Here is a 15,337-nt window from a genome sequence, read left to right as displayed (position 1 = left end):
ATCCCGCAGGGGGCAGTGTGGGGACATCGTGTAGTGTGAGTGTCCATCCCGCAGGGGGCAGTGTGGGGACACAGTGTAGAGTGAGTGTCCATCCCGCAGGGGGCACTGTGGAGACATGGTGTAGTGTGAGTGTCCATCCCGCAGGGGGCAGTGTGGGGACATGGTGTAGAGTGAGTGTCCGTCCAGCAGGGGTCAGTGTGGGGATATGGTGTAGAGTGAGTGTCCATCCCGCAGGGGGCAGTGTGGGACACGGTGTAGAGTGAGTGTCCATCCAGCAGGGGGCAGTGTGGGGACGCGGTGTAGAGTGAGTGTCCATCCCGCAGGGGGCAGTGTGGGGACATGGTGTAGAGTGAGTTTCCATCCCGCAGGGGGCAGTGTGGGGCACGGTGTACAGTGAGTGTTCATCCCGCAGGGGGCTGTGTGGAACACGGTGTAGAGTTAGTGTCCATCCCGCAGGGGGCAGTGTGGGACACGGTGTAGAGTGAGTGTACATCCAGCAGGGGGCAGTGTGGGACACGCTGTAGAGTGAGTGTCCATCCCGCAGGGGGCAGTGTGGGGATACGGTGTAGAGTGAGTGTCCATCCCGCAGGGGGCAGTGTGGGACATGGTGTAGAGTGAGTGTCCATCCCGCAGGGGGCAGTGTGGGACATGGTGTAGAGTGAGTGTCCATCCCGCAGGAGGCAGTGTGGGACACGGTGTAGAGTGAGTGTCCATCCAGCAGGGGGCAGTGTGGGACACGGTGTAGAGTGAGTGTCCATCCCGCAGGGGGCAGTGTGGGTATATGGTGCAGTGAGTGTCCATCCTGCAGGGGGCAGTGTGGGGACACGGTGTAGAGTGAGTGTCCATCCCGCAGGGGGCAGTGTGTGTATATGGTGTAGTGAGTGTCCATCCCACAGGGGGCAGTGTGGAGACATGGTGTAGTGTGAGTGTCCATCCCGCAGGGGGCAGTGTGGGGACATCGTGTAGTGTGAGTGTCCATCCCGCAGGGGGCAGTGTGGGGACACAGTGTAGAGTGAGTGTCCATCCCGCAGGGGGCACTGTGGAGACATGGTGTAGTGTGAGTGTCCATCCCGCAGGGGGCAGTGTGGGGACATGGTGTAGAGTGAGTGTCCGTCCAGCAGGGGTCAGTGTGGGGATACGGTGTAGAGTGAGTGTCCATCCCGCAGGGGGCAGTGTGGGACACGGTGTAGAGTGAGTGTCCATCCAGCAGGGGGCAGTGTGGGGACGCGGTGTAGAGTGAGTGTCCATCCCGCAGGGGGCAGTGTGGGGACATGGTGTAGAGTGAGTGTCCATCCTGCAGGGGGCAGTGTGGGACACGATATAGAGTGAGTGTCCATCCCGCAGGGGGCAGTGTGGGACACGGTGTAGATTGAGTGTCCATCCCGCAGGGGGCAGTGTGGGACATGGTGTAGTGTGAGTCGCCATCCCGCAGGGGGCAGTGTGGGGATATGGTGTAGAGTGAGTGTCCATCCCGCAGGGGGCAGTGTGGGGACACAGTGTAGACTGAGTGTCCATCCCGCAGGGGGCAGTGTGGGACATGGTGCAGAGTGAGTGTCTATCCCACAGGGGGCAGTGTGGGACACGGTGTAGTGTGAGTCGCCATCCCGCAGGGGGCAGTGTGGGGATATGGTGTAGAGTGAGCATCCATCATGCAGGGGGCAGTGTGGGACACGGTGCAGAGTGAGTGCCCATCCCGCAGGGGGCAGTGTGGGACATGATGCAGAGTGAGTGTCCATCCAGCAGGGGGCAGTGTGGGACACGGTGTAGTGTGAGTGCCCATCCCGCAGGGGGCAGTGTGGGACACGGTGTAGAGTGAGTGTACATCCAGCAGGGGGCAGTGTGGGACACGGTGTAGTGTGAGTGCCCATCCCGCAGGGGGCAGTGTGGGACACGGTGTAGAGTGAGTGTCCATCCCGCAGGGGGCAGTGTGGGATTCGGTGCAGAGTGAGTGTCCATCCCGCAGGGGGCAGTGTGCGACATGGTGTAGTGTGAGTCGCCATCCCGCAGGGGGCAGTGTGGGGATATGGTGTAGAGTGAGCATCCATCATGCAGGGGGCAGTGTGGGACACGGTGCAGAGTGAGTGCCCATCCCGCAGGGGGCAGTGTGGGACATGATGCAGAGTGAGTGTCCATCCAGCAGGGGGCAGTGTGGGACACGGTGTAGTGTGAGTGCCCATCCCGCAGGGGGCAGTGTGGGACACGGTGTAGAGTGAGTGTACATCCAGCAGGGGGCAGTGTGGAACACGGTGTAGAGTGAGTGTCCATCCCGCAGGGGGCAGTGTGGGACATGGAGTAGTGTGAGTCGCCATCCCGCAGGGGGCAGTGTGGGGACATGGTGTAGAGTGAGTGTCCATCCCGCAGGGGGCAGTGTGGGACACGGTGCAGAGTGAGTGCCCATCCCACAGGGGGCAGTGTGGGGACATGGTGTAGAGTGAGTGTCCATCCAGCAGGGGGCAGTGTGGGACACGGTGTAGTGTGAGTGCCCATCCCGCAGGGGGCAGTGTGGGACATGATGTAGAGTGAGTGTGCATCCAGCAGGGGGCAGTGTGGGACACGGTGTAGAGTGAGTGTCCATCCCGCAGGGGGCAGTGTGGGGATACAGTGTAGAGTGAGTGTCCATCCTGCAGGGGGCAGTGTGGGACACGGTGTAGAGTGAGTGTCCATCCCGCAGGGGGCAGTGTGGGACATGGTGCAGAGTGAGTATCTATCCCGCAGGGGGCAGTGTGGGACTCGGTGCAGAGTGAGTGTCCATCCCACAGGGGGCAGTGTGGGGCATGGTGTAGTGTGAGTCGCCATCCCGCAGGGGGCAGTGTGGGGACATGGTGTAGAGTGAGTGTCCATCCCGCAGGGGGAAGTGTGGGACATGGTGTAGAGTGAATGTCCATCCCGCAGGGGCCAGTGTGGGGACACGGTGTAGAGTGAATGTCCATCCCGCAGGGGCCAGTGTGCGACATGGTGTAGAGTGAGTGTCCATCCCGCAGGGGGCAGTGTGGGGATACGGTGTAGCGTGAGTGTCCATCCCGCAGGGGGCAGTGTGGGACATGGTGTAGAGTGAGTGTCCGTCCAGCAGGGGGCAGTGTGGGGACATGGTGTAGAGTGAGTGTCCATCCCGCAGGGGGCAGTGTGGGGACACGGTGTAGCGTGAGTGTCCATCCCGCAGGGGGCAGTGTGGGACATGGTGTAGAGTGAGTGTCCGTCCAGCAGGGGGCAGTGTGGAGACATGGTGTAGACTGAATGTCCATCCCGCAGGGGGCAGTGTGGGGACACAGTGTAGAGTGAGTGTCCATCCTGCAGGGGGCAGTGTAGGACACGGTGTAGAGTGAGCGTCCATCCAGCAGGGGGCAGTGTGGGACACGGTGAACAGTGAGTGTCCATCCCGCAGGGGGCAGTGTGGGGACATGGTGTAGAGTGAGTGTCCATCCTGCAGGGGGCAGTGTGGGACACGGTGTAGTGAGCGTCCATCCCGCAGGGGGCAGTGTGGGACACGGTGTAGTGTGAGCGTCCATCCCGCAGGGGGCAGTGTGGGACACGGTGTAGAGTGAGTGTCCATCCCGCAGGGGGCAGTGTGGGACACGGTGTAGAGTGAGTGTCCATCCCGCAGGGGGCAGTGTGGGGACATGGTGAAGTGAGTGTCCATCCCACAGGGGGCAGTGTGGAGACATGGTGTAGTGTGAGTGTCCATCCCGCAGGGGGCAGTGTGGGGACATCGTGTAGTGTGAGTGTCCATCCCGCAGGGGGCAGTGTGGGGACACAGTGTAGAGTGAGTGTCCATCCCGCAGGGGGCAGTGTGGGGACATGGTGTAGAGTGAGTGTCCATCCTGCAGGGGGCAGTGTGGGGACATGGTGTAGAGTGAGTGTCCATCCTGCAGGGGGCAGTGTGGGGACATGGTGTAGAGTGAGTGTCCATCCAGCAGGGGGCAGTGTGGGACATGGTGTAGAGTGAGTGTCCATCATGCAGGGGGCAGTGTGGGGACATGGTGTAGAGTGAGTGTCCATCCTGCAGGGGGCAGTGTGGGGACATGGTGTAGAGTGAGTGTCCATCCTGCAGGGGGCAGTGTGGGGACATGGTGTAGAGTGAGTGTACATCCAGCAGGGGGCAGTGTGGGGATACGGTGTAGAGTGAGTGTCCATCCTGCAGGGGGCAGTGTGGGGACATCGTGTAGTGTGAGTGTCCATCCCGCAGGGGGCAGTGTGGGGACACAGTGTAGAGTGAGTGTCCATCCCGCAGGGGGCAGTGTGGGGACATGGTGTAGAGTGAGTGTCCATCCTGCAGGGGGCAGTGTGGGGACATGGTGTAGAGTGAGTGTCCATCCTGCAGGGGGCAGTGTGGGGACATGGTGTAGAGTGAGTGTCCATCCAGCAGGGGGCAGTGTGGGACACGGTGTAGAGTGAGTGTCCATCCAGCAGGGGGCAGTGTGGGACACGGTGTAGAGTGAGTGTCCATCCCGCAGGGGGCAGTGTGGGACACGGTGTAGAGTGAGTGTCCATCCAGCAGTGGGCAGTGTGGAACACGGTGTAGAGTGAGTGTCCATCCCGCAGGGGGCAGTGTGGGATACGGTGTAGAGTGAGTGTCCATCCAGCAGGGGGCAGTGTGGGACACGGTGTAGAGTGAGTGTCCATCCCGCAGGGGGCAGTGTGGGACACGGTGTAGAGTGAGTGTCCATCCCGCAGGGGGCAGTGTGGGACATGGAGTAGTGTGAGTCGCCATCCCGCAGGGGGCAGTGTGGGGACATGGTGTAGAGTGAGTGTCCATCCTGCAGGGGGCAGTGTGGGGACATGGTGTAGAGTGAGTGTCCGTCCAGCAGGGGGCAGTGTGGAGACATCGTGTAGACTGAATGTCCATCCCGCAGGGGGCAGTGTGGGGACACAGTGTAGAGTGAGCGTCCATCCAGCAGGGGGCAGTGTGGGACACGGTGAACAGTGAGTGTCCATCCCGCAGGGGGCAGTGTGGGGACATGGTGTAGAGTGAGTGTCCATCCTGCAGGGGGCAGTGTGGGACACGGTGTAGTGAGCGTCCATCCCGCAGGGGGCAGTGTGGGACACGGTGTAGTGTGAGCGTCCATCCCGCAGGGGGCAGTGTGGGACACGGTGTAGAGTGAGTGTCCATCCAGCAGGGGCAGTGTGGGGGCGCGGTGTAGAGTGAGTGTCCATCCCGCAGGGGGCAGTGTGGGGACATGGTGTAGAGTGAGTGTCCATCCCGCAGGGGGCAGTGTGGGACACGATGTAGAGTGAGTGTCCATCCCGCAGGGGGCAGTGTGGGACACGGTGTAGAATGAGTGTCTATCCCGCAGGGGGCAGTGTGGGACACGGTGTAGAGTGAGTGTCCATTCCGCAGGGGGCAGTGTGGGGACATGGTGTAGAGTGAGTGTCCATCCAGCAGGGGGCAGTGTGGGACACGGTGTAGTGTGAGTGCCCATCCCGCAGGGGGCAGTGTGGGACATGATGTAGAGTGAGTGTCCATCCAGCAGGAGGCAGTGTGGGACACGGTGTAGAGTGAGTGTCCATCCCGCAGGGGGCAGTGTGGGACACGGTGTAGAGTGAGTGTACATCCAGCAGGGGGCAGTGTGGGACACAGTGTAGAGTGAGTGTCCATCCCGCAGGGGGGCAGTGTGGGGATACAGTGTAGAGTGAGTGTCCATCCCGCAGGGGGCAGTGTGGGACACGGTGTAGAGTGAGTGTCCATCCCGCAGGGGTCAGTGTGGGATACGGTGTAGAGTGAGTGTCCATCCAGCAGGGGGCAGTGTGGGACACGGTGTAGAGTGAGTGTCCATCCCGCAGGGGGCAGTGTGGGACACGGTGTAGAGTGAGTGTCCATCCAGCAGGGGGCAGTGTGGAACACGGTGTAGAGTGAGTGTCCATCCCGCAGGGGGCAGTGTGGGACACGGTGTAGAGTGAGTGTCCATCCCGCAGGGGGCAGTGTGGGACATGGAGTAGTGTGAGTCGCCATCCCGCAGGGGGCAGTGTGGGGACATGGTGTAGAGTGAGTGTCCATCCCGCAGGGGGCAGTGTGGGACACGGTGCAGAGTGAGTGCCCATCCCACAGGGGGCAGTGTGGGGACATGGTGTAGAGTGAGTGTCCATCCAGCAGGGGGCAGTGTGGGACACGGTGTAGTGTGAGTGCCCATCCCGCAGGGGGCAGTGTGGGACATGATGTAGAGTGAGTGTGCATCCAGCAGGGGGCAGTGTGGGACACGGTGTAGAGTGAGTGTCCATCCCGCAGGGGGCAGTGTGGGGATACAGTGTAGAGTGAGTGTCCATCCCGCAGGGGGCAGTGTGGGACACGGTGTAGAGTGAGTGTCCATCCCGCAGGGGGCAGTGTGGGACATGGTGCAGAGTGAGTATCTATCCCGCAGGGGGCAGTGTGGGACTCGGTGCAGAGTGAGTGTCCATCCCACAGGGGGCAGTGTGGGGCATGGTGTAGTGTGAGTCGCCATCCCGCAGGGGGCAGTGTGGGGACATGGTGTAGAGTGAGTGTCCATCCCGCAGGGGGAAGTGTGGGACACGGTGTAGAGTGAATGTCCATCCCGCAGGGGCCAGTGTGGGGACACGGTGTAGAGTGAATGTCCATGCCGCAGGGGCCAGTGTGCGACATGGTGTAGAGTGAGTGTCCATCCCGCAGGGGGCAGTGTGGGGATACGGTGTAGAGTGATTGTCCATCCCGCAGGGGGCAGTGTGGGGACATGGTGTAGAGTGAGTGTCCATCCTGCAGGGGGCAGTGTGGGGACATGGTGTAGAGTGTGTGTCCATCCCGCAGGGGGCAGTGTGGGGACACGGTGTAGCGTGAGTGTCCATCCCGCAGGGGGCAGTGTGGGACATGGTGTAGAGTGAGTGTCCGTCCAGCAGGGGGCAGTGTGGAGACATGGTGTAGACTGAATGTCCATCCCGCAGGGGGCAGTGTGGGGACACAGTGTAGAGTGAGTGTCCATCCTGCAGGGGGCAGTGTAGGACACGGTGTAGAGTGAGCGTCCATCCAGCAGGGGGCAGTGTGGGACACGGTGAACAGTGAGTGTCCATCCCGCAGGGGGCAGTGTGGGGGCATGGTGTAGAGTGAGTGTCCATCCTGCAGGGGGCAGTGTGGGACACGGTGTAGTGAGCGTCCATCCCGCAGGGGGCAGTGTGGGACACGGTGTAGTGTGAGCGTCCATCCCGCAGGGGGCAGTGTGGGACACGGTGTAGAGTGAGTGTCCATCCCGCAGGGGGCAGTGTGGGACACGGTGTAGAGTGAGTGTCCATCCCGCAGGGGGCAGTGTGGAGACATGGTGTAGTGTGAGTGTCCATCCCGCAGGGGGCAGTGTGGGGACATCGTGTAGTGTGAGTGTCCATCCCGCAGGGGGCAGTGTGGGGACACAGTGTAGAGTGAGTGTCCATCCCGCAGGCGGCAGTGTGGGGACATGGTGTAGAGTGAGTGTCCATCCTGCAGGGGGCAGTGTGGGGACATGGTGTAGAGTGAGTGTCCATCCTGCAGGGGGCAGTGTGGGGACATGGTGTAGAGTGAGTGTCCATCCCGCAGGGGGCAGTGTGGGACACGGTGCAGAGTGAGTGTCTATCCCGCAGGGGGCAGTGTGGGACACGGTGTAGAGTGAGTGTCCATCCCGCAGGGGGCAGTGTGGGGCACGGTGTAGACTGAGTGTCCATCCCGCAGGGGGCAGTGTGGGGACACGGTGTAGAGTGAGTGTCCATCCCGCAGGGGGCAGTTTGGGACACGGTGTAGAGTGAGTGTCCATCCCGCAGGGGGCAGTGTGGGACCTGGTGTAGAGTGAGTGTCCATCCAGCAGGGGGCAGTATGGGACACGGTATAGAGTGAGTGTCCATCCCGCAGGGGGCAGTGTGGGGACACGGTGTAGAGTGAGTGTCCATCCCGCAGGGGGCAGTGTGGGACATGGTGTAGAGTGAGTGTCCATCCCGCAGGGGGCAGTGTGGGACCTGGTGTAGAGTGAGTGTCCATCCAGCAGGGGGCAGTGTGGGACACGGTATAGAGTGAGTGTCCATCCCGCAGGGGGCAGTGTGGGGACATGGTGTAGAGTGAGTGTCGATCCCGCAGGGGGCAGTGTGGGGACATGGTGTTGAGTGAGTGTCCATCCCGCAGGGGGCAGTGTGGGACATGGTGTAGAGTGAATGTCCATCCCGCAGGGGGCAGTGTGGGACACGGTGTAGAGTGTGTGTGCAGCCGCTGACAGACTCGAAGCCAACCCTCGCACTGAGGAAGCACCACGGTTACACAGACTGACCACAGGAAGTGTAGCTTCAGGCTAGCTCGGCGAGTCTGTGCTAATCTGAACCCGTACACAGAGTCTAGACGGGGGCGGGAGTGTGGTAAATGGATAATCTTAGCCTCACCCCAGGCGAATCACAAGATGGCAATGAGCCTCTTCTTATCCCAGACATTGGATCACAGATGCATGTCTAACTATCTTTGCTAAATCTTTATAAATCACTGGTGAGGCCCCAGCTGGAGTATTGTGTCCAATTCTGGGCACCGCACTTTAGGAAGGATGTCAAGGCCTTGGAGAGGGTGCAGAGGAGATTTACTAGAATGGTGCCGGGGATGAGGGACTTCAGTTATGTGGAGAGACTGGAGAAACTGGGATTGTTCTCTTTAGAGCAGAGAAGGTTAAGGGGAGATTTAATCGAGATGTTCAAAATTATGAAGTGTTTTGATCGAGTAAATAAGGAGAAACTGTTTCCAGTGGCAGGAGGGTCGGTAACCAGAGGACACAGAGTGAAGGGAATAACAACAGAAAATGCTGGAAATACTCAGCAGGCCAGGCAGCCTCCGTGGAGAGAGAAACAGGGTTAACATTTCAGGTCTGGGACCCTTCATCAGAACTGGAAAAAGCTGGAGATGTAACAGATATTCAGCAGGTGCAGAGACGGGGCGGGGGGGGGTGCGGTTAGGAGGGGAGGAAGGAATAGAAAGAACATCCTGTACTTTTGTAAGAGGCAGGAAAGATAAAATGTTGCAAATGGGAATGGCAAAAATCATACTGCATGAAAAATGGGGGCAGAGATAATTATCTGAAACTGTTGAACTCTACATTTTATCTTTCCTGCCTCTTACAAAAGTACAGAGTATTCTTTCTATTCCTTCCTCCCCTCCTAACCCACCCCGCTGTCTCTGCACCTGCTGAATATCTGTTACATCTCCAGCTTTTCCCAGTTCTGATGAAGGGTCCCAGACCTGAAACGTTAACTCTCTTTCTCTCTCCACGGATGCTGCCTGGCCTGCTGAGTGTTTCCAGCATTTTCTGTTGTTATTTCAGATTTCCAGCATCCGCAGTATTTTGCTATTATATCAGAGTGAAGGGAATTGGCAAACGAACCAGAGGGGAGATGAGGAGAATGTTTTTACAGCGAGTTGTTGTGATCTGGAATGCGCTGCCTGAAAGGGCGGTGGAAGCAGATTCAATAGGAACTTTCAAAAGGGAATTGGAGAAATACTTGGAGGGAAAGATTCACAGGGCTGTGGGGAAAGAGCAGGGAGTGGGACTAATTGGAGAACTCTTTCAAAGAGCCGGCACAGGCACGATGGGCCGAATGGCCTCCTCCTGTGCTGTGAGATTCTAATGATGCTGGCGGGGAGCAGGCCTCATTATACACCGGTGCGCTGCGGGGATTTGTCGCGACTCCGAGAGGCTCCTAAACCGGCCAGAGGTAGAATAGTCATAGATTCATAACGGCACAGAAGGAGGCCATTCGGCCCATCGAGTCCGTGCCAACTCTCTGTAGAGCAATCCAGTCAGTCCCATTCCCCCGCTCTATCCCCGTAGCCCTGCAAGTTTATTTCCCTCAAGTGCATATCCAGTCTCCCCTTGAAAACATCGAGGCCGAGAAATTCAGTGGGCTGCACCACCCGATAGCGCCTTAAGAGGGCGCTAAGTGGGTCGGAAGCCTAACCAGCGCTTTATAAAGATTCAGCATAACTTCTCTACTTCTGATGAAAGGTCATCGAGCTGAAACGTTAACTCTGTTTCTCTCTCCACAGATGCTGCCTGACCTGCTGAGAGTTTCCAGCATTTCCTGGTTTCATTTCAGATTTCCAGCATCCACAGTATTTGGCTTTTGTTGCAGAGGTAGGAGAATTCGGGGAGGAATTTGGGAGGAGGTGGGGTCGAGTGCGAGGGGAGTAGGAGGGGAGTGGGAGAGGGAGGAGGAGGAAGGAGAGTGGAGGGGGACGGGAGGGCAGCAGAGAGGGACATAGGAACACAGGAACAGGGGGAGGCCATTCAGCCCCTCGAGCCTGTTCCGTCATTCAATGAGATCTTGGCTGATCTGCGACCTAACTCCACAGACCCGCCTTTGCCCCATGTCCCTTAATAACCTTTGGTTAACAAAAAGCTATCAATCTCTGATTTAAAATTAACAATTGAGCTAGCATCCATTTCCTTTTGCTGAAGTGATTTCCAAACTTCAACCACCCTTTGTGTGTCGAAGTGTTTCCTAATTTCACTCCTGAAAGGTCTGGCTCTACTTTTTAGACTCTGCCCCCTAGTCCTAGACTCCCCAAGCAGCGGAAATAGTTTCTCTCTATCTACCCTGTCTGTTCCCCTTAATATCCTGAAAAGTGTGAGAGGGGGAGAGTTGGAGCGGGAGGGGGAGAGTTGGAGGGGGGAGAGTTGGAGGGGGGAGAGTTGGAGTGGGAGGGGGAGAGTTGGAGTGGGGAGAGTTGGAGGGGGAGAGTTGGAGTGGGAGGGGGAGAGTTGGAGGGGGGAGAGTTGGAGGGGGGAGAGTTGGAGGGGGGAGAGTTGGAGGGGGAGGGGGAGAGTTGGAGGGGGAGAGTTGGAGGGGGGAGAGTTGGAGTGGGAGGGGGAGAGTTGGAGTGGGAGGGGGAGAGTTGGAGTGGGGAGAGTTGGAGGGGGGGAGAGTTGGAGGGGGGGAGAGTTGGAGGGGGAGAGTTGGAGGGGGGAGAGTTGGAGGGGGGGAGTTGGAGTGGGAGGGGAGAGTTGGAGGGGGGAGAGTTGGAGGGGGAGAGTTGGAGGGGGGAGAGTTGGAGGGGGGAGAGTTGGAGGGGGGAGAGTTGGAGGGGGGAGAGTTGGAGGGGGGAGAGTTGGAGGGGGAGGGGGAGAGTTGGAGGGGGGAGAGTTGGAGTGGGAGGGGGAGAGTTGGAGGGGGAGGGGGAGAGTTGGAGTGGGGAGAGTTGGAGGGGGAGGGGCAGAGTTGGAGGGGGAGAGTTGGAGTGGGGAGAGTTGGAGGGGGAGGGGGAGAGTTGGAGGGGGGAGAGTTGGAGGGGGAGGGGGAGAGTTGGAGGGGGGAGAGTTGGAGGGGAGGGGGAGAGTTGGAGGGGAGGGGGAGAGTTGGAGGGGGAGAGTTGGAGTGGGGAGAGTTGGAGTGGGAGAGTTGGAGGGGGAGAGTTGGAGGGGGAGAGTTGGAGGGGGAGAGTTGGAGGGGGAGAGTTGGAGGGGGAGGGGGAGAGTTGGAGGGGGGAGAGTTGGAGGGGGGAGAGTTGGAGTGGGGAGAGTTGGAGTGGGAGGGGGAGAGTTGGAGTGGGGAGAGTTGGAGTGGGGAGAGTTGGAGGGGGAGGGGGAGAGTTGGAGGGGGGAGAGTTGGAGGGGGGAGAGTTGGAGGGGGAGAGTTGGAGGGGGGAGAGTTGGAGGGGGGAGAGTTGGAGGGGGAGGGGGAGAGTTGGAGTGGGAGGGGGAGAGTTGGAGGGGGGAGAGTTGGAGGGGGGAGAGTTGGAGTGGGGAGAGTTGGAGGGGGAGGGGGAGAGTTGGAGGGGGGAGAGTTGGAGGGGGGAGAGTTGGAGGGGGAGGGGGAGAGTTGGAGGGGGGAGAGTTGGAGGGGGAGAGTTGGAGGAGAGTGATTGGTGCCCGGAAGCAGCCCACAGTTGGGGCAGTGTCGAGGGGCTCCTGTCCCTCCCGGTGAGTAAAAGAGTTGAGGCCTCTCTTTACTGGCGGTCCATTTCGGAATGGGCAGGACTGAGCACCATTCTATGGGCTGGGGTTTATTGCCCATTCAGGCACAGGCCCTGAACGCCTATGGAGGGCACTTTCCCAAAATGGCAGCCGGTCTGGAAGGAGACCCGCGTTACGACGCACGTGGACTAGGCGCCGTCCAATGCTACGCCCAGGAAGCGGGAGTGGGACGTACTGGTGAGTTGGAGCCAGATTCTGATCTTCAAAAGCTTGGTCAAAGAGGTCGGTTTTAAGGAGCGTCTTAAAGGAGGAGAGAGAGGCGGAGAGGTTTAGGGAGGGAATTCCAGAGCTTAGGGCCCAGGCAGCTGAAGGCACGGCCACCAATGGTGGAGCGAAGGGAGTGGGGGATGGACAAGAGGCCAGAATTGGAGGAGCGCAGAGATCTCGGAGGGTTGTTGGGCTGGAGGAGGTTACAGAGATAGGGAGGGGCGAGGCCATGGATGGATTTGAAGAAAAGGATGAGAATTTAAAACTCGAGGCGTTGTTGGACCAGAAGCCAGTGTGGGTCAGTGAGCACAGGGTGATGGGCGAGTTCGGACATGGGCAGCAGAGTGCTGGATGCATTTTTTACTCACCTGGAACTGAACAAGTGATGAACTCAGTCCGAGTGTCCCTAACAAAGAGTTCAGCGATATTTTGTAATATGAGTTTCTGAATCCTAACTCACGAGGCGGAGTTCAGCCCTTACCTTATCCCAGTACTCTGCGCTATCGTTGTGTGGGACAGTCTCGTCAGTGTCTCGATCACCTGTAACAAGAAAGAAAGGTCCTCAGTGTGGCCTTGTGGTGTATCAGACAATGTCGAGGGAGCTTTCCCTTCCTGGCCCCCATGTTAGCGGATATTGTTAACAGTTCTCTCTCCTCAGGCACTGTCCCCTACTCCTTCAGATCTGCCGTCATCACCCCTTTCCTCAATAAATCCACCCTTCACCTATCTGGATGAGCACTAATTTCCTCCAACTAAATATTGGGAAGACCGAAGCCATTGCCTTCAGTTTTACTAGGGTTCCTTGATGCCAGACTCGGTCAAATGCTGCCTTGATGCCAAGGGCAGTCACTCTCACCTCACCTCTGGAATTCAGCTCCTCTGTCCATGTTTGGACCAAGGCGGTAATGAAGTCAGGAACCGAGTGGTCCTGGTGGAACCCAAACTGAGCATCAGTGAGCAGGTTATTGGTGAGTAAGTGCCGCTTGATAGCACTGTCGATGACACCTTCCATCACTTTGCTGATGATTGAGAGTAGTTGGGGGCAGTTTGAGGGCAGTTTTCCACATTGTCGGATTGATGCCAGTGTTGTAGCTGTACTGGAAAGCTTGGCGAGAGGCGCGGCTAGTTCTGGAGCACAAACCTTCAGCGCGATAGCCGGGATGTTGTCGGGGCTTTGCTGTATCCAGTGCACTCAGCCGTTTCTTGATATCACGTGGAGTGAATTGAATTGGCTGAAAACTGGCTTCTGTGATGGTGGGGTCCTCAGGAGGAGGCCGATATGGATCATCCACTCGGCACTTCTGGCTGAAAATGGTTGCAAACGATTCAGCCTTGTCTTTTGCACTCACAACAACAACAACTTGTATTTATATAGCACCTTCAATGTAGTAAAATGTCCCAAGGCACTTCTCGCAGGAATATTATAAGACAAAAATATTAGACACCGAGCCACATGAGGAGATATTAGGACAGGTGACCAAAGGCTGGGTCAAAGAGGGAGGTTTTAAGGAGCGTCTTAAAGGAGGAGAGAGAGGCGGAGAGGTTTAGGGAGGGAATTCCAGAGCTTAGGGCCCAGGCAGCTGAAGGCACGGCCGCCAATGGTGGAGTGATTATAATCAGGGATGCTCAAGAGGACAGAATTAAAGGAGCGCAGATATCTCGGTGGCGGGGGGTGTTGTGTATGTACCTTTAAGGGAATAACTGGTCTCAGACTGCAGTACCGGCAGTGACCACCCCTGTATAAAAGGCACTAGCAGCCTTCTGTAGTTTCAGTTTCCCGTTTGTCTCCATTCAGTAAAGACTTGTTATGATCAACTCCTGCTGTCCGTGTCTCAATTATACACGGACATAATACTGGCGACGAGCAGATACGAACTTACCTACAGTCTGCACCACCTCCTGGGATCCATTCCTGAAGCGAAGTGAGCAGAGGTCGAGGCCAGAAGGAAGAAGGAAGCAGTAGAAACGGGCGTCGACCGTGGGCATCCGCCCCGAGTCAGCGGAGTTGAAGATTGCAGGAGAGGCTGTCGAGAGCGGGGCTTGGTTCCTGTCGATGGTGCTTCAGCTAATCGGGCTGGTGGCAGGTAGTACACTGATCCTTCCTGGGCTGTGGCGGTCTAGAACTCGAGCGGGTGGCTTGCAACGGGGCCGAGCAGCGTTGTCGGGAAGAGGAGAGAGAGGGTGGAGCACACAGGGCGCGGCCGGTGCTACGAAGCCGGGCTGCGTATAGACCCGCGAAGAGGGAGGCAAGAGTCCCACAGGGTTGTTCCACGACGGGAAAATAATAAAATAAAATAAAAAAATATTAAACGTGCAGAAAGCCGCGAGGAGCTGCAAGTTGCCACGGAAACCGCAGAAAGCAGCGCTAGCAACAGCGGGGAAGAAGGCAAAGTGCGAGAGGCGCCATCTTAATCCAGCGGGAGAGAAGGCAAAGCGCGGGAGGCGCCATTTTGTTAAATCGGGGAAGAAGGCAAAGCGCGGGAGGCGCCATTTTAGATTTCCAAGATGCCGAAGACTGGCTATAACACTGCCTTTGATAATGCAATAGAAGACTGGACCACGTATGTGGAAAGAGTCGAGGTATATTGCGAGGCAAACGAAATAGCCGATGAGAAAAAGGCATCGGTACTGCTAAACTTAATGGGCGCAAGAACGTACGGCCTATTGCGTGACCTGATTACTCCAGCCAAACCGAAGGCGAAGAGATTTAATGAAATTGTTGCTACCCTACAGGAACACCTAAACCCTGCACCGCTGCTGATAGCAGAAAGATTTAAATTCCACAGGAGAACTCAGCATAAAGATGAGAGCAGTGCTGATTACCTTAAGGAACTATGCAAGCTATCAAAGCACTGCCAGTTCGGAGCAGGACTGGCAGATACCCTACGGGACAAATTTGTCTGTGGACTCCTGAGTGAAGGAACCCAGAAGAAGTTACTCTCAGAGAAAGAGCTGACGCTAGATAAGGCTTTCAGCGTGGCAGTATCGTACAAAGCAGCAGCCAGGGGAGCTGCGGAAATACAACAAAAGCCATAGGAATACGGCACCCACAAAATGACACGGGGATTTGCAAAATGTTATCGCTGCGGCAGAACAACCCACGACCAGAAGGACTGCTGGTCCAAGGACAAAATATGCAGGCAATGCGGAAAGATGGGACACATTGCACGAGTTTGCAGGTCTGGGAAGAAGACCAACGACAACAAAAAGGCTACTAAGGA

The 15,337-nt window shown here is 57.7% G+C and overlaps 1 protein-coding gene across 4 annotated transcripts in view; it reads right to left on the bottom strand.

Annotated features, from left to right (window-relative positions):
- LOC147122438 (guanine nucleotide exchange factor VAV3-like) overlaps positions 1-15,337 on the bottom strand; it is a 307,623-nt gene that overhangs the window by 187,493 nt on the left and 104,793 nt on the right. For all 4 annotated transcript variants that reach the window (XR_015077746.1, XM_085983597.1, XM_085983596.1 and 1 more), the window contains exon 3: positions 12,598-12,656. Coding sequence is in view for 3 of the 4 variants with exons in the window: in XM_085983597.1 (XP_085839723.1) it covers positions 12,598-12,656 (59 nt within the window). In the remaining variant the exon portion in view is untranslated. The remainder of the gene's footprint in view (positions 1-12,597; positions 12,657-15,337) is intronic.

This window comes from Somniosus microcephalus, chromosome 3 (assembly GCF_052327205.1).
Source record: "Somniosus microcephalus isolate GS21.2 chromosome 3, FLI_Smic_1.0, whole genome shotgun sequence".
NCBI classification, from domain to species: Eukaryota; Metazoa; Chordata; class Chondrichthyes; order Squaliformes; family Somniosidae; genus Somniosus; species Somniosus microcephalus.
The sequence above is the reverse complement of the archived record's forward strand: the minus strand, read 5'-3'. Positions and strand labels throughout refer to the sequence as shown.